We start from the raw sequence: 19,388 nt of genomic DNA on the forward strand, positions 1-19,388 counted from the left end.
TTACCTGGGTTGGACAAAATCTGCTTTAGCTAAGAAGCCTTGAATTGACTTTGGAGCTCAGGGAAGCAAAAGCATTAAATGTTAAAACATGAAAGAACATGCAGGCTCTGAGAGCAGAGGGCTGTTTCTCTTGCTTGGGAATTTCCAGCTGAGTGAGAACCTTCTATTGATAAACTGGATTAAACACAGATTGATTCTAGTTTTACAAATTCTCTGATTAAAGGTGTTTAAAGTGGAAATAAAATTCTGAAATAACACTGCTTTTTAGTTCTTTTGAGCCAATACTTTTTTTATTACTTTAGGGGGAAGAGGAGAGACAATGAGGAAATAAATTCTTCTCACAGTTGTTTAACATCTCAGACACTTGCCTGTAATGCTAAGATCTAAGGGACATGATGCAAATGATCACAACAACAAAGAGGAATGAAAACATTAAGAGCAACTTTATCAAAAAGAGAGTGAGACCACACTCCACATACACTCCTGGCCCACTCCATTTCAGTTTCATTATTCCAGCCTCAGTTTTGCCTAAGCAGATCCTTGTTCTAATCAAGGAGAGATTGCACAGCCTACACAGGCCACCTTTGCAGACACCCAGTGAGAAAGGAACTCTGTTCTTATAATAGGCTGTTCAGAGGCATCAACAGCCCAAGGACAGAGTGCAGGTCTGCTCTGGGAGAGCTCCCAGGGGAGCACGACCTGGGTATCAACCCACCAACACCGCAGCAGCTGCTGGTTCCCAAGGGGCCTGAGCGATCACACCGGTCTTGGGCTCCAGGCAGAAAAATAGAGCCCAGCACATCACATCTAACAGGACCAATCCCACACCTCTCAAAGTCAGAGATGGAGCCAGAAGATAAATCTGCTAACAAAATGATGTGGTTTCTGGTCTGATGGAAGGGAAAGAAGTTCACTCACCATGAAACAAGGTAAAATTCAAAAAGAGGAAAGACTGGCAGCCTCAGCTTAATCCTATTAGCATTTTTATCAAATATGTTTGGAATTGTTCCCATCTTGGTAGAAGATATTCTCTGAAACACGATTTAAAGAAATGCGTGATGGTGCACGAAATAAAAGGGCTTCAATTTAAAGGGTTATATGGAAAGACCATGCTATTATGAGGAAGACTTTCAGCAAAGTTTGTTCAGTGAAAAAAATCCAGATGGAATTCAAAAAGAAATAAAAGAGGAAACTGATAACTTTAGGGTCACATTGTATTTGAGGACTGACATATATTCAGAAATTATGAGGAACATGAGAGAATGAGCATTTAAAGTATAATAGCTATTCACATAATCTGTGAGACACGCTGGTCTAGCATCTATGTGAAGTCTAGCTTAATTCAGTTCGTTTAAGGAAACTGGGAACACGGGGGGGCATAACTTACTCAAAGTGAGAGGTGTTCTTTCACCTCAGACATGACAACTACGTATGAAAAAAGAAAATCAATGCCCTGAGATAAATTATAGACAGTTACCTTGTAGTGGTAGAGGTTTGCCTAAGATTTCAGCTCCTATATTTGTATTTTAAGTATCTTAAAGCAGGACAATGACTGGGTTAGCTTGGGGTGTGGGAGAAGGGTACTCAGACTACTCAAGTGCAGAGGAAGAAAAGCATTTAAGACAAAACAAGTGGAGGTCAAATGCATGAAGTATTAGAAAGGATCCAATCAAACTATGAGAATGAAGAACAGTGCAGAAATTGGCAAACAAAGATCATTGGGAAACTTCTAGCAATAAAGACAAAGAGGAATTAACTGTTTTCTTGCCATATTAGTTTAGTACTTTCTATCTGGGCCTTAATCAATGAAATGAGTGACTCCATGGTGTGCAGGTACAGACCTGGGAAGCCTTTCTGTCCAGAGGTTTGGCAGAGAGGAGCCACACTGCTGCTCACAACAAGGGGCTCTGGGCAGAAGCTGGTAAAGTGATTAGAGCATCCATGCAATGGCCTCGCAGCAGCTCACATGAAGAAACTGCTGCCCTTCCAGTCAGTCCACCTCTCCCTTTGTTTCTCATGGTGCAATCACTCCAGATGCAGTTTAATGGGAGTTTGCATATTTTCTCAGAGGTCAGCATCGGGTACTGGGTTATTTATGTTCCTGGTTCCTTAGGGCATGACAGTATCAAGAGGGTTTTCAAAATTCTTATGAAAGGTTTTAAAATTCCACCTGGATTTTTATTCATAATTGGCAGTATTATATAATTTTTAAGTACAGAATGACTCAGAATTGGATATAAAATACTGACTTTATGACAACTTTGTTATGCTTCTTAATATTTCTTACACTTTCCTTGCTCTAGGGGTCTAAGATTTCAATCCCTGATGTTTGGATTTACAAGTAATAATTCCTCTCTTTCATGTAGAAGTCATTCCTTTGTTTAATTTTAAAAAGCAAAGACAGTGCTGAGATCCTCATTTTTGTTAGACTTGCAGGACTACCTCTCAAAGCACTTCTCAAATAGCTGTAACAGAAGGATTTCGCAAATCTTACAACTAGTCCTCTAAGAGCAACATAAATCCCTGTGCTTTATAGACTCAGCATGTTAAATGTATATGGATGAACATTTTCTATGTAGACCAAGAATTAGAAACTTTTATTTTTTTTTTTGTTCTGTGGTTAGTTTTCCTGTAATCAGCCCACTCTCTTCTTCCACAAAAGCTGCTCATTCTTTTAAACTCTAAGATCTATTCAGATCTTGTAACATATATTTGAAATATTAAGGCTATTACTATACTGTAGTGATACTGGAGAAGCTAGTAATAGTTTTTACTTTTATTTAAATCTTTTTATTCCTATCCAGGAATCCAGATGAATTTTGTTGTTTTGTTTGCTTGTTTGTTTCACTATTATTAAGTCGTAATAGAATTCCATCCCTTTCATTATACCATTTCTCAATGGCCAAACTTGAACAGGGACTCAAAAAGTAAACTGATACTGTTATTAATATCCCAACAGCAGACAGCTAAAAGAGTAAGTTGACACCATTTACAGCTGCTGGAAGTAAGCATTTGGCTAAAAGAACTTTCATGTAATCTAAAAAAATATTTCAAAGCACCATATATACACAGAGTATGCCACTAAAAGTAATTGCAAGGTTACTGCATACAAAAGAAACATCAATAATCAAGTGGCAGAACACCAAACATCACCTGTGTGAACCCAGCAGCCAGGATAGGAACCACAGACTAACACGATCACAGGGAAAGTGATATTCAAAAGGTATTTACAAGCTCTCTAAATAAAGACAATTTTGAAATAAAATATTTGAATGATGTAAGATCCTTAAATGCAACCAGAGAGCACCATTTCTAATGCTGTTACTATGATTAGTTTAGAAGGAAATTAGTATATGTAACCCTCATTGTAGCACAAATGTTTGAGGAGTAAATATTGTAAGCAAAGAATATTCCTTAATCTGATGCACTGGGACATAACCATGAGTGACAGGATTGAAGAAGGAAATGAATGGTATTCCTAAGGATGAATACTGGGAAAACCAGAAGGACAACTTGACCAATAAAGCAAAAGGAGAGCATCCCATGAAAAGGGTGGGAAAGCCAAATGGCTTAGTACTTCTGCAAGATCGGAAAATAATGAAGATGGTGAGTGTAGCCGATTTTCAGATATTTTAATATCAATTTCACTTATGTTTCAATTTTATTTTTAGTATTCAACTATCAGATGAGTTTTCAATGTGATAATTACCGTAATTTTAAAATTTTAAGAGCACAGAGCCATGGAGTAATCTTGTAGTCTCTAAAATTGCTGATTATAAAGTATATATTTTACTATTGAGTGCATTCAGTGAAAAACTGATTGATTTTGTTCTACAGCTGGAGTTGAACTCCATCGAAAACCACACATCACTCCTGGTGGATGACTGCACTCAAGATGCAGAACCAAATGGAAAATGACCTCCCTTCTAAGATTTTACTTCTCTCTCATTTAAATCAGATAAATACCAGATCTTGAAGATTTCTGAGCCTATTTCTGTTCTCACATATGCTCACGTCCATGAGATTATTTTGATTAACCTCACAGGATTCCCAACAGTAAAAAAAAAAAAAAAAAAAAAAAAAAAAGATAAATTAATTAATTAAAACAAAACAAAATAAAGCAAAATAAAACAAAAAATAAATATACGAGAGAAAGAGACAGAACAAGCCAGTCAGAAGACAGTTTCAGGTGAAGCCTGTGTCCCACACCACACTGATCTGCAGTACATAAGGCACCTGATACACCACGGACATGCTAATCAGCACATCAGAGCTGCAATACATAACTTCAGGAACTAACTCCTCATTCCACTGTAATAAGTGGCAAAAATGCCAGCAAAACCAGAATTAGAAGCTAACAATTGAATGCTTAGGAATAACATTTACAGGAAAATGGAAAACACAGTGCTTCTACTTCATAGCCTGTCACATAGCACAAACTATAAGGACACTGGTAAAAAGGGACACTTCACCACTTCACTCTGTCTCCAGATATTCCCTGTATCTTTTATTGTTTGAACAGCTACCCTGTCAGTGCCATCAAAATCCCACAGGCACAGAAATTATGGAGAGCTGGGTGATCACCAACCACATGAAGTTTAAGAAAGGCAAATGCCGGGTCCTGCACCTGGGACGGGGCAACCGTGGCTATACGTACAGGCTGGGCAACGAGATGCTGGAGAGCAGCCCCGCAGAGAGGGATCTGAGGGTTGTGGTTGATAGCAAGTTGAATATGAGCCAGCAGCGTGCCCTGGCAGCCAGGAGGGCCAACCGTATCCTGGGGTGCATCAAGCACAGCATTGCTAGTCGGTCGAGGGAAGTGATTGTCCCGCTCTACTCTGCACTGGTGCGGCCTCACCTCGAGTACTGTGTGCAGTTCTGGGCACCACAGCACAAAAAGGACATTAAACTGTTGGAGAGTGTCCAGAGGAGGGCGACGAAGATGGTGAAGGGCCTAGAGGGTAAGACATATGAGGAGCGGCTGAGGTCACTGGGCCTGTTCAGCCTGGAGAAGAGGAGGCTGAGGGGGGACCTCATCGCAGTCTACAACTTCTTCACGAGGAGGAGTGGAGAGGCAGGTGACCTGTTCTCCGCAATCACCAGTGATAGGACCTGTGGGAACAGTGTCAAGCTGAGGCAGGGGAAGTTTAGGCTGGACATCAGGAAGAGGTTCTTCACCGAGAGGGTGGTTGCACACTGGAACAGGCTCCCCAGTGAAGCAGTCACTGCACCAAGCCTGTCTGAATTTAAGAAGAGATTGGACTGTGCCCTTAGTCACATGGTCTGAACTTTTGGGCAGACCTGTGCGGTGCCAGGAGTTGGACTTGATGGTCCTTATGGGTCCCTTTCAACTCGGAATATTCTATGATTCTATGAAATTACTTTTTCAGTAAAATTATAAGATTGAATCTCTATCCTTATTCCTCAATCTTTTCAAAACCTTTAAACAATTTGAATGTCTCCTTTTATGTCTATAGTGCCCTTAGTTTCCTATAGCTGTAAACATACCTAGAGTCAAGTCTCTCTTCGCACCTTCAGTGATAACCCTACTCTGCTCTTGACTGTTTTTTGTTTTTAGTTCAGCAGCCTCACTGCTTCTGTAATTCTCTCTCTCTACCATAATGCTCTTGATACTTGTTCTGATGTCTCTTATGTTCTTCAGTTTTTGACAGCACAGTTAAAAAGCAAAACCAACAAAAATAAATAAATAAATAAAACACAGGAGTTGCAAAGGGATGATTCTTACAAAATACACACTTCACCCGTACAGATTTTGTTATCAGCCCCAGCGATTGATTCACTCTCATCGACAACTCGAAAGCTAAGTTTTAAAATGCATATTCCAAACACCGTAACTAACAAATCCCCTATTTATAAAGGAGCACTTTACCAAGTTTCCCTTAATTCTAGAACTTTGGGCTACCTGAGAGAAAATAGTCTGGCATTTGGATTAAACTAAATGAAGCTTCTTTGTTTTGCCAGAACATGGGATGGGAAACAACACGGATTTATGGAGAGCTTTAGCTCTGGATGTTTTCTTTCAGGACAAATTAATGAATTCTTAAGAGTTTTTATTATTATTATTATTGTTATTTCTTTAGGACTTACAGCCTTTTTTCTTTTTTAATAAGTGAATAAATCTAAGTTCCTAAGTTAATGTCTTATAGTTAAATTAATATTCATACATCAAAGCGGACAAAACCTGATTTCTAGTCAGGGGCAATTTTTCTATGATTTACTCATACACACAGTTCTTTGGCTGTCTGTCAGGAGATAAACTCACCAACATCACAGGGCTGCTTTCTTGTCCTATTGTGCTACTATCTGTCATGCCAGAAAGCTGGCAGTAACTTTTCAAAGAACTTTTCAGAACTACTTTTAGATCTATTACTGACATCGCTACCTAAGTTTCAGCTGTGCCACCAGGACATGCTGACAGTCATTAATATACTGTAACTCAAGTCACTAAAGAGCAGCTGTTGATGTCAACAAACTGATTAATTTTTAAACACAGGACAAAGTACGTGAATCAACCAAAGAAAAGGCCTGGAAGTTATCATCGAACAATCTCTGATCTATATAATTCTCCTAAATTCAAGCAAAACAGAAATAAAAATATTAAAACTCATTCTTAAATAGCACAGAACTTCCAAAATAGATAGGAAAAAAATGTTTCAAGATTTCTGGGAAAAGCATAATTCTTTTGATATTTTAGCTATTTTTTCTTGGATTAAGAATTAGATGTCTTTTCATAATTCTTCTAATTTTGGATTAAGCATCTAAGATTTATGCTACAAAAATCAAGAAACAGAACTATATGTGTTTTTCTATCTTTGTTTTAAGGTAATTTTGGATGTTGCTTTTTATATCACATTTTCATAGGGCTAACTCATTAGCCTCTTCCCATAACTATGTCATTTAGTCCTCTAAGTCTGGTTTCATGAAGCACCTCATTTTGGAAAGATCCACCAAACAGACTGCTAAACAAGAAACCTGATAAATGAACCACATAAGATTGAATGGGCAGCCCTTGTGCATCCCCAGTGGTGGTGAAAAGAAAGAGCCTTTAAATTCAAGTCCAACAAGCAAAAATGACCCTCATTTTTGGTCTATCAATACAAATGTGTTTGATAAATGATTCTGAAAATATATTCTTAATCTTTGAACTACAGCTAGTATTTCATCTTCAGCAGTACAACTTTGTATCAGGGAACTACTTTTTCCACAGAAATCATTATCAGCTTGTATCCGAATGCAAATTATGAAATTGAGTGTTTACTATTAAATTCCAAAAGAGAAAATTGAAAGTGCTTGTTATACCCAGCAGCTTAGTCAAATACTTCTTACTGTTTTGTCTTCGATAAAAATTTTTGTTTTCAGAAATATAATCACCAGAGTTGATTGGTATTTAGTGTCCTTACGAAAGTTCCAAGATATTTTTCCTTCAAGATTGTATATAACAAGTATAGCAGCTAAATTATTAATGATCCTCACCGTGGTTTAATCTTCCAGTTAGAATTTAATTAAGTCTGAGGAAAAAAAGTACAAGAAACCTATTGGTTGATTCGTGCCAATTAAATGCCTAAGCCTTTCACACCTCCTTGCATATGCCGGTCTTTGCTTTCGGTCCACTCTCTAAAACAACACTAAGCAGCCAAATTCACCACCTTCTTTTTTTTTTTTTTCTGAAGTCAGCTGCTAATGCAAAGGCATTTCACAAACACACGGGCAGCCACAATGTTATGTTGTGCTATTACCACAACAGAGAGACAGAGGTAACATGAGAGTATTCCTTTGCATCTAGCATGGTGTCTCACCATGGCAGACGCTGACAAAACCTGTATTACTAAAGCTTCAACTAGTCTATATATGAAGCTGTCTTTTCATTTACTAAATTACTGATATTTCCTAAATGCAGATGACAGAGATAGATGAAAACGATGCTGACCACTCCAGAACCTCCAGCCTCCTATGATAATATCCGTGAAATGTTTGGAAATGACCACACCCTTACTATGTATGGTTTAAAACAACTTCTAATACCTGTTTAATATTACTATGAAACCTCATGTAAGAAACCAATCTGAATATTATGACAAGTATAAACTGAAATTTGAGCAGTAAGAAAAGCAGACTAGAGAAAATAGCTTAAAAAGCCAATCTATTAAATTGGTGTAATTGTGTTGACAAAATAAATTTTACATGAAGACAGAAGGAGATAATATTAGACCATTACCCACCTGTTCAGGTCTTTTCCAGGGAGACCTGATAACAGCTTTCCAGTACCTAAAAGGGGCCTAAAAGAGAGTGGAGAGGGACTCTTTATCAGGGAGTGTAGTGATGGGAGAACTAGAACTAGAAGAGGGTAGATTTAGACTAGGTATAAGGAAGAAATTCTTTACTCGGAGGGTGGTGAGGCACTGGAACAGGTTGCCCAGAGAAGCTGTGGATGCCCCATTCCTGAAAGCGTTCAAGGCCAGGTTGGATCGGGCTTTGGGCAACCTGGTCTAGTGGAAGGTGTCCCTGCCCATGGCAGGGGAGTTGGAACTAGAAGACCTTTAAGGTCCCTTCCAACCCAAACCATTCTGATTCTATGGTTCGTAGGATCTCAATCTGCAAACATTACTGATGTGCAACATTTGATATCAGAACCAGTCTACTTTAAATCTACTAACGTTTAATATTCTATTTGATAGCAAATCCCTGCAGGAATACCTCTTACATACTGGCAATAACAGTGATTCTCTCTATAACTTCATTACATATCATATCCTGACCAAGAAATATTTTGGTTCAATGCAAAAATGAGTACCACACACAGCTTTTCCAGACTGCCAGCCCTTTAACTAAGACACAGCAGTTACAGTCTCTTCCAACATCATAGAAACAAATAGACTAAAGTGCAATACTCATAAAACAGAACATGACTTGGATCAGCAGGAAGCAGCATGGCTCAACTTCACAGTGCTTACAGAGACAGGCCTCCTGATAAGTCAGCAAGAACAACTTGCCTAAGAACACTGTAAGGCTGTATCCCTAAGTGATTATGCACAATGTAAAAGCGTAAAATTAATTTAAATATCTGGAGTCCAAAATAGTCATAATTCTATTTGAGCAACTGTGTTATTTAGAAGGATATATTGTATTTTGCTTTATTTACAACAATGAATTAAACCAAATTGAACACAAGTAACAGAAGTGTGTGTATATATATATATATATATTAAGAAGGGATGCGTTATTTTTGGGGTTTTGCTTAGCCTTTTCTCAATCAGGATAGGTTATTCTATAAGCTTAAAACAGACACCATCCAAGTTATTAAGCAATATGGTGTTTTAGTGTAATATCATAAAGTGTATGACTGAATGCTTTCATGAGCAAGAACAAGAAATGCTGGTAACAAGGAGCAAAATATAGTAGGATGAACTTGAGCATTCTTTTGTGTTGAGCAAATGCCTTGACATTTAACAATACATGTATTGTTGAAAAATTACAAAGAGCAAGAGTTCCAAAAGAAATTTTCTATACTCCATTATGAAAACTCTCTTTCTTCAGGTTCCCAATAAAATTTGGAAAGAACAATCTGATTCTTTAGCCATCACCTTCAGTTTAGTACAAAGCACAGCTTCTCTGAGAACATAGATTTTAGTCTAAATACTTGTAAAAGTAGAGGGAAAAAATGTTTAGAATCTAATTTAGCTAAACATGAAAACCTCAATGTGCATTCTCTTTTCTCTAGTACCACACAAGCACAACCATATAAGCAGGATGCTAAACAAGAAAGCAATACCAGATAGAGCTCTGCAAAGACACAAAGATCTGAGTTGGCCAACTGCTGTTTTTTTTGAAAACAACATAAAAAAGTACCTTGTAAATGCTGCTGAGATGCCTTATCTCTTGTGGATAATTGCATTTATCAATGTTATAACAATTATTATCTCTTCAAGTGAAGGAATTTGCTTTATCAGGTAACCCTGGACACCGATTTGGATCTGTGCCCAAACAGCATATATAACAGTTCTCTGGGTAGCATTGCCCTTTGAAATGTATGTCTGAGCTTCATTTCTCATTGGTAATAATGGTTAATGAAATCACCAAACAAAACAAACTTCAATCACAAAGACTAGAAAATTATATTGGGTTTCATAATATGAGCTGAACTTCACTTACTGGCTTGTATTATTACAATAGGTAACACATTTAGAATAACTAGGGGGTTTGCAGGGTACTTTTTATTATTAAGACCATGTTTTTCAGTAGCCTATAATCTGTCAGTCTGACAGCTGAAATTTTCCTTGCCTAGTTCAAATTTTTGTTATCATTTTAAATTTTAACTCTCTTCTGAGAACACATTAAAAATAAACTAGAAGGCATACATGCTTAAAAAAAAGAGAAAAATTGATATATAACATCCAATTATGATTACCTGATAATCTCCATTGTTTAGAATTCTTAAACCTTTTGGGGAGGACTCCTCACACTTCTGTTGACTACAGATATTTGAAGAGTCTCCTGTGTCTGTCCACCTGATCTTTGATCTACTGACAAAACTTCTAAAGAGTTACAAATCATCAGTTCTTACCCTCACCATTATCCCAGAGAGACTTTAACAACTTTCCAAAAACTCCAGCTAATCTCAGAAACAATCCTGCTACTCTAAAGCTCATGTCATACCTTCAACCTCCACATACTTGGTCCCCTACAACAGTTGGAGCAGTGAAAAAGAACACCAGGGTAGTGAGCAAAATGTCCACTCTCAAAACTGAAATTTAGCACAGTGTCTCAATACTTTAGCTACCTGCCCTCCTTCCAATGAACAGGTCTCCTCAAGGAGTAAGGGGGCAGGCAGGTCTTTCTCTCAATAATTCTTTGCACATAGCACATGCTATTTACAATCATTCCTAGCCACAGAATTTAGGGAACAACATTTTTCAGAGTCCTCACAGTAAGTATATTGGAAACGAAAGGAACCAAGACAGGTTTCACTTCAGGAAAGTTCCTGGATCCAGCAACCTCCCTCTAGAATTGAAAAATTTCATCTTATATTGTCAGTTAATATTATCAGCCCTACAGCTGAGACAATTACAAGTATTAAATATACTGTTTGCGGTCCCCTCTTGTCCCTTTCTGGTTGCACTGAGGTAGGCTGTGTTCTTGCTTCCCTTGCCTACAAGCCTGAGAACATGCCCCTGAAGTCACCCAGCACAAACAGAAATAAATATCACAACAAAGGATTTCAGGAAGATACAGGTATATCATACAGAAAGAAACCATGCCAAGCCATATCAGGACCAGATTGTTCCACAACTAATATATGGAGTCTCACAAAAATGCAAGTGAAAGACCTGATCAAAATCCCAGGAATTAAACCAGAAGAAATCTGTTCCAAATACATTTCTAAACAATCCCTTGCTTTAATTGCACAACTCCAAATCTCAGCCAACAAGGTTCTGCAGAATTCAAGCCAAACCCATCCCCAACCGTACCCATCTTTAACTATAAAGACAGTTGTTGTTCACAGGGATCCTACCTTCTTTTACCAGCTAAACCAAGTTTTGTAGGAGAGAGTACTGCTTGTCTTTGTGTCCACTACCCTATTGATTGTAGTGTAAATATTAGGCTTCCTGCTTGTGGAGAAACTACTGCAAAGTTTCTTTCAGTTCTGTTTGCACATTTCAAACTTGTGCGTGGTTCAGAACAGGGAAGTTTATGTAATGTTCCAGAGAAACAGCAGTACATCACGGCTCATTTTAATTCAGGTATGAATACATGACACAGATGAATTCACAAAACGCTCCTTTCATCTGAAATTTAAGTAGTAACCCTTTTCCCCCTGAAGGTTTAAGCTGCTTTAAGTGACGAAATGATTATATTTTCCTGTTTCTTTAAAGCAGTACTGGATAGAAACAGCTTAGGATGAATCTTTCCTGAATTTATTCAAAAGAGAGCACACCATCAGCTATAAGGATATTTGAATAAGTCAATCCAAAAGATCTCAATGTTCTCTGCAACTCCAGAATGTGACGATTTTAAAGTTTGCTGGAAGCACTTTAGTATTAGAGCACATAAAAGCATCTTTTCCCCAAAGGCCAAATTTTCAAGTACTGAACAAAGCCAAGTATCTACTTGCAGAAATCAAGAAATCTGTGTGTGCACCTGGAATATTCACCTATCTAAACACAAACCTATGACACAAATTTTATGTGCATGCTGCCGTTTAGTGCCCATCACTGAACATCCTGCTTAACAGTAAGGCTGGCTTCATCTTTCCTACAGACAGGGCTTTTTTTAAATTACTGTTATTAAGAAATATCATTGGCAAAGTCACAGTGGAGTACTTATGTACTTCTGGATTACCCTTGCTATCCAGACACCCATCGTAAGCCCAGGGTCCTGTTCAAACACGCCCTTTTCTGCCCTCACTGCTGCTTCATGCTCCTACCCTTGCTAAAATTCACATTATCTTCCATGCACAAGTTTCCACGTTTTATTGGGTTTCCTCTTTCAGTTGGGTCTCCCAGTTTAACAGAGCTGCATGTTCTGTATAAAGCAGTTTTGATAAGTTAAAACAACCTTTTTGTTCTGTTTGTTTCTTTGTTTGTTCTTTAAACTTTCTGCACAGACAGAATTTGCTCTGCAGTTTTCATCGCACTGTAACTGTCCCCTAAGGCTTGATACCAATTCTGGGACTCTCACTTCTCTCCCTCTGCTTGCAAGCCACGTTGCCAGGACAGTGTCATCTTGGGCTTGCCAGCTGTTGGCCAAGAGCAGCAGACAGCCACTGCCTGGCCCGCACAGACCACCCAGCACCTAGACCTCATCTCCTGGGAGCAGGCAGTACTGAGATTTGGGGCTGTCTGCACTGCCCAGCAGCCCTTTGCTGCAAGTGACAAGCAGCAGCCTTGCTCGTGTTGTGGGCCGTCACTTGAGCCAGTGAGAATCCGCAGGTAAACATGAATCTTGCTGTTACCTTGATAATGGTAGTACACAGGGAAGGTCTGACCAGTGATCTTAAATAAGCATCCTGAAGAAGGCATGGAAGGCTCCAAGTTCAGAGAAAACAAATACATTTCTAATACAGAATGCTGAAATCACTGAGCAAGCAGTAGAAACAACCAAAGGGGCAGATTTCTCTCAGACTTTGCTGTTAAAACCTTCCATAGCACACATTTCTTCACAACACAGCAAATTATCATCATGACTGTGTCTGAATACACAAGATGAGACAGGGAAGCAAAGGTCTAGAAAAATCAGAAGGCATTTCCCTACCACAAACACTTCAGCACCCAAGCTGCAATACTGTGGTCATTAAATGAAACGTGAGCACAATGTCTCGGGCACATATGGAGAGAGACCGGGCAAGGCATAAATGCTTACGAAATAGCTATACTTGCAGTCCTGAAGCACCTACAAACATGCAACTTATTTTGCTTAAATCTGTCCAATTTAAAAACTACACTAATCCTAAACCCTTAACAAAATCATCTCCCTAGGGCATTTTCTTGCCTTTAGAATGTTAAAACAAGAAGATGGTAACCAAAAATGATGGTCAATGGACACATGTCTTTCTCGGCAAACTGAGAGAAAAAAAATGTTTTAAAAACAATGAAAGCCTATGAAGCCAAATTTTCCACAGCCCAAGGATGATCATACACAGAGCAGGGAGTGTTTTATAATGTTCAATTCACTGCAAATGAGCATTTCATCAGTATTTATTTTGATATCTGAAAAAAATACCAATTGCATTCCTCCCGATAAGGTTGCCTTGTATGAAATAAAAATGTTTTCTACAAGGTAATCTCTTAACTACAAGCAGGACTTTGAGGATAGAAGGAGAGAATTTATCTGCTTTCAACCTAACAAGACATCCTAAGAGGAACTTTCTGAAAGCATCATGCACATTTTTAACATTGCTGTTAAGCAGTACAGTGAAATCTGCAACGTATTAACATTTCATAAGCTCGATAATTTGAAGCTGTTCTTTAAAATACACAAGAAGGCATTACCTATTTCAAATGTTATTACTATTTATGGTTGTTGAAACTATTATATAACACTGTATCAGTCAACAGGATTTAGCAGCATAATACTAAAAGGAAATTAAATACATTCAATAATCAGGCATTAAACTTTTATGCTCAACTATCAGCATGTTCACAAGTAAGAAACAAATTTATTTTAATATTTAATATATTCTTCCAATGGGCTTACTAACAAGAATTTTCATTTATAGCCTTCCTTCAGAAAATGTCATGATTACCATCTTAACAAGGGAAAAAAAGAGAGAAAGTTCAAATGCTGATTTTGGCATTTGTATTTCTCTGATGTAGTTTACCTAAAGATGAAAAAGTATCTAGAAAAATAGATCACAGACACTCGCAAAGCTAATATTTCCTAATTCAACTACCCAGCTCCTAAACTATAGCACACAATTACAGCTTTCACTAATGGGTTGCTATTAAAAAACAAATCGGCAGAAACACTGTGTGCATTTTTCCTTCCGTTCAGCCGGAGCAAGCATACAGTGTTCTATTATGCAGCTAGGTGAGACAGCTTTCAACCTCCACATGGTATTACTTACCCAGAAGCATGTTTCTCATCTACAGTTAGTTCAGCAAAATATGAAGCTCTGCACAATAGATCTAGCAAAGGGAACGTTCCCACAAACTCCTTTTTTGACTCGGGTTGAGTTTTGAGTAGGGTTTGAACTCGAGCTGCTAAGAAATATGCCTTGCCCCATAAAGCCGCAGGGATACTTTACTTCACTCTCATTGGTGAATGACACCTCTTCAGACTACACCGAAGTGATGCAGAGACAGTCAGTAGCTGGTGCCACTTTAATTTGAGGTAACAAAACCACAAGGGGGAAAAAAAAAAAAAAAGCAAGTCACCACTACATTAAATTTTTAAAGTGGTATATTTTAATAAAGCTGCCCTGAAACTGCTTTTAGTTAATTGCCTAATCTTTGAGCGAGGCAAAAACTCCTTGCAGAACTCCTGTGTTACACAGGGTGTTTGGTTACACAAAACTAAGTGTCTAAACAGTAGGCTAAATTCAGGTTCTGCAAAAGCGAATGTCTGATGTTACCACAGTGCTTGATTACCTCACAGCTGAATTTGTCTCATTAGATACAACATGCTTCCTTTAAAGAAATATCAGCAGTGAGCTGGTTTGAGATTTTTTAAACCTGGAATTGCATGGCTCAAAAATCACCTCCAACCCTAATTTGAACATGGAATAGAAATGTTCAGAATGCTACTGCTACCATGGTAAGTACCGCAAGTCCACTAAACCCCATGACAGACCGGTTCTGTGCAATCACAGTTAACCTCTTATTGCAAAAGCAAAAGGCAAGACACCTGAAAGCTGGGACTGGAACAATAAATTGCTAATGGAAAGAGGTGTCCATGCCCTGGATCATCTTGCTTTGGGACGTGCTGTTGCAACACATACACAGCTGTGGTCTGTACAGAACTTCTGACACCTCAGAAGAATGCTTCCAAGAACAACTAAATCAGTATGCTTGAAAAAAAAAAAGTTTATCAAAACAAACACCCACACTCACGCACCACCGGGAAGTCCAAGAGCATTAGGGACAGTTCTTTATCTGATGCAAATTTGTGCAGTTGTAGTAAAGTCAGACAATTCCTCATAGTCAAACTGAGGATTATGAAACAAACTTCGTATAGAACCCTCCCACTTCAGTGCTTTGCCTTAGATGTACAGAGATAAGAACTACTTAATTTCCCTGTTTGCTTTTATAAAAATGAGAGGATGGGATGAGAGGGAGAACAGGATTTTTAAAAGCAAACTGCTTGGAACAAATTAACTCAAACCTAGAAATAATAGACAAAATGTTTCTGAACAGATTCATTTTGTATGCAGTCCTTCATAAAACACTGTTCCAGTGACAACACCCTTCTTTAGGCTGTGACTATTGGTTACTCAAAGCAGCACACATGAAACTTCAGCCTAATCTTCTTATTGTATTCTAGAGCCTCCCACTCCTCATCCTCTCTACTAAAAAGCAGCTTACTTCAATAATTACCTGTCAACATGAATTGGCAGCAATTACTTGATTTTGTTACATGTCCTGAACTATTTGGTACTCTTAAGAGTCCCCTCAAATTTTTATTTTATTTTTTATTTAAAAGGAGGGACATTGCTAGTGGTAACAATCTCAGAAAAAAAAACAGTGGAAAAAATGAATCAGTTCTGACATAAAAAGGCAAATAAAAATGAAACCCAATTAAAAATAAACCCCTCTGATTCTAAGCAAATCTTGTGATCTTGGAAGATGTGACTCATTCTCATTGCGCACTTGGGATTGGCAGCACCAAAACTCTATGAAACTTTATGTGGATTTTATATAGACTCAGATGACTTAGCAAGATGACCAGTATTCCCAAGTAAATACTACATTCTCTCATGCTGACAATAATACTACTACTTGTATTTTCTGTGAAGTCTGAAAGCTTTTTTTTTTTTTAAGTACACCGTAAACTGCAGAAGTGTTTCATACGTTCCATAAGCCTGTGGTATATTTGTGCATTATAAGAAGACAAAATGGCAAGGACTATATGCCCCTGAACCAGCAGGCATGCTTCCCTGACTCCCTCCACTTGTTCAATGTCTGTAACCTCTCCTTTTTGGCAATGCTTGATAGCTTCTTGTTAAAGCCATCACAACGCACTGGCATGCTCAGGTCCAACCAAGTAGCTGCTTCAATGCACTGTAGCTCCCTTCTATTTCCCTTAACAGCACACAGCAGCTGGTCTCTCAGAGACTGGCCTTCAGTTGAAGGCACACTCTCAGGACTCACTAACCACAGTTTCAGGGTTTTGGCCTGCCCTCTAGCTCACATTAAAAATGTGATTTCTGGGACCAGACAGTCTAAGTTTTAACTCCAAATCGCCCCTCCCTGCCATTTAAAACACATATTAACTCCCATCTACTCCTACTAGCGCCCACTGTCCCACAATTGTGGAGGTCCCTTGATTATTTTGGGGCTTGACCAGGGCCCTTTGGAGATACCCAGCCAGTGCCGGTACTGATATGGCTCCTCCACACTGCAAGCGCGTTGGCCTGCCGGGGGTGAGGAGAGAAGCCAGAGGAGAACACTTTCCACTTGAGCACCAGCCTGAAGCGGTCATGCAGCTACTGTATTATAGATGGTGCTAAAGAGCTAAAGAAGGAACAAAGGTTAGGGGAGGTGCTGGAAGAGAAACTAAAGAGAGAAACAGTGGAATACAGAGGAGAAAGATGAGGGGAAAAGGGCTTAAAAAAAACAACACAGCATAGTATGTGAGAGAGGAATGGAATAAAAGGCAAGGCAAAACGTTATTGTAAGATAGCGAAAGGCAGATAGGGAGAAGTGAAAAGAAAGCAAAACCATTAGGGAGAAATGAAGGTAAAAAAGGCAAAGAACAATGGTAAATGAAATATGACAAAAATGAATGCATTTTTTCCCAGCTAGCTATCAGGTGCTGACCTTCCACAAGATAAGGCGGTACAACATTCACTGCAAGCCTGGTACCTACTACCACAAATCTCATTAAAGGAAAGAAAGCATGCACAAGAGCATGCACGCTGGGACTGCAGAGCAGCAAGAAGATAAGCAGCTGTCGAGCCGCTTATCTGAGGGCAAGTACACTCAGTACTTGCTCACAAGCAGCTCCCATAGCCAAGAATGAAGAGCTGACAGAGAGCTCAACTGGTAAGATCCTCAGGTGGTATCTTTTTACCAAAGTTAATGCTTTAAATTTCTACACACACCCTGTGTTTTCCTGGCATCTCTCATGTGTCAAGGCTGGAGAAGTGATACTTGAGCATTTGTAATAGGTTACTTATTATCTTTGGCTAATAAGTTTTAATAACAAAAGTAACTTAGAATCCAACAATATCTACATAAAACATGGTGTTTGAACTTCCATTCTTTCTACTGCTTTGATACAGACAAGTCTCCCTAGCAGGCTGTGATATAACAGGCTTATATTTTGGCTGATGCTTAGAAACCTGGAGAACTGTACAGTCAGGATGTGACTGAAGCAAAATGAACAGTGTATGTAGATGTACTTTACTTTCAGCTTGAGCACAGAGCAAGTCATCCTTCCAGAATTCCAAAATTTAGCACTTGGGACTTCCATAGAGATTAGTGTCAAACAGTAATAATAGCATCCTGCTGTCAAACCCATAAGAGGGTTCTCTGCATGACTGTGCTTAGATCCTTTAGGTTTAGTCCTTTGTTTTCTATGCATGAACAATTCTTCAGGTTTGTTGTACTTGTTCTCAAGGTTTTATCTTCAGTGCAACATCTACTAATTGCATACAGAAGTGTTGCAGAAGTTTTTCACAAAAAAAAATTGACTGCAGCTGCTACATCTAGTAATTACTAGTAAGTTCTTTTATGCTAAGTTTTTGACAATATTATTATTGTACTACCCATCATGATTCTTAACCCTCATTTCTGTCCACCAAATATTTTCAAATATATATGTTGAATAGAAGAATGTTAGTGTTAAGATCTTGATGAATTCATAATGAAGACAGATAGATGGAATATTGCAATGCATACCAATGAACTGCAAGTACTCTCCAGAGAGACTGACTTAAACCAGCACCTAGTATAAGAAAAAAAAAAAAACCTTTGTTCAATAAAAAACACAACTATCCTACCTCTTATAATAAAGGATTCACACCCATGCTCCAAATTCTGCTAAGTATAGGAAGTACCAAATCACACACATTTTGTTTTTAAAATTCAAGGCAGGATTCAAAGCAAAAGCAAGGAAGGTAGCTTCACCAGGCAACTGTGCAAACCTGTCACACATGCATGGGTTTCTGAAGGTCACATTCAAGCAGCATTTTCATCCAATGCATTTTATGCAATCCCTAAGAATCATCTCAATTTGAAGGAGCAAAACAGAAGTCAGGAGACTGGCAGAATAACATGATCCTACTGTACAGACACACAGGAACATGCAGGAGACATTGTCAAGCACAGATAAAATTTTGACCTAAGATAAATATTTGTCATTATAAGGTCCAGATGACAGCAGACATTTCAGAGTCATTCCATTAAGTAAGTACTTCCCTGCAGTCAGAAAACAAGAATGACAAATTTATTTTCTGCTTTGGATCTTGTGCTACCAGGCACTGGAAAACAGAAACTTACACATGAGGTACATCAGATCCCCTTACCCCCTCCTTATTGCAATAAGCACAGATTCTGAAAGACTCATAGTCTTCCAGTTCTCCAACTCAGTTTGCACTGGATTTCTGTATAACCTTCAGAAAAGTTTAGAATAGAAAAAAAGGTTATACTTGAAAACAGCAAAATTTTAAGTTGCACATATATCTTCCCCAGCTTTTGCTTCCAAAATTCAAA

At 38.4% G+C, this 19,388-nt stretch overlaps 1 protein-coding gene across 8 annotated transcripts in view; it reads right to left on the minus strand.

Annotated features, from left to right (window-relative positions):
• ZNF385B (zinc finger protein 385B) overlaps positions 1–19,388 on the minus strand; it is a 170,818-nt gene that overhangs the window by 80,233 nt on the left and 71,197 nt on the right. The window contains exon 1 of one of the 8 annotated variants that reach the window (XM_083840912.1): positions 14,582–14,748. The exons of 5 other annotated variants lie outside the window; for them this stretch is intronic. In XM_083840912.1, coding sequence (XP_083697038.1) covers positions 14,582–14,600 — 19 coding nt within the window. In that variant the 5' untranslated portion in view covers positions 14,601–14,748. Of the gene's footprint in view, positions 1–11,530; positions 11,888–14,581; positions 14,749–19,388 lie in introns of those variants that run through there. 2 more of the 8 variants (XM_083840915.1, XM_083840917.1) reach the window with 2 other exon arrangements.

Source organism: Anser anser, assembly GCF_964211835.1.
Source record: "Anser anser genome assembly, chromosome: 6".
NCBI classification, from domain to species: domain Eukaryota; kingdom Metazoa; phylum Chordata; class Aves; order Anseriformes; family Anatidae; genus Anser; species Anser anser.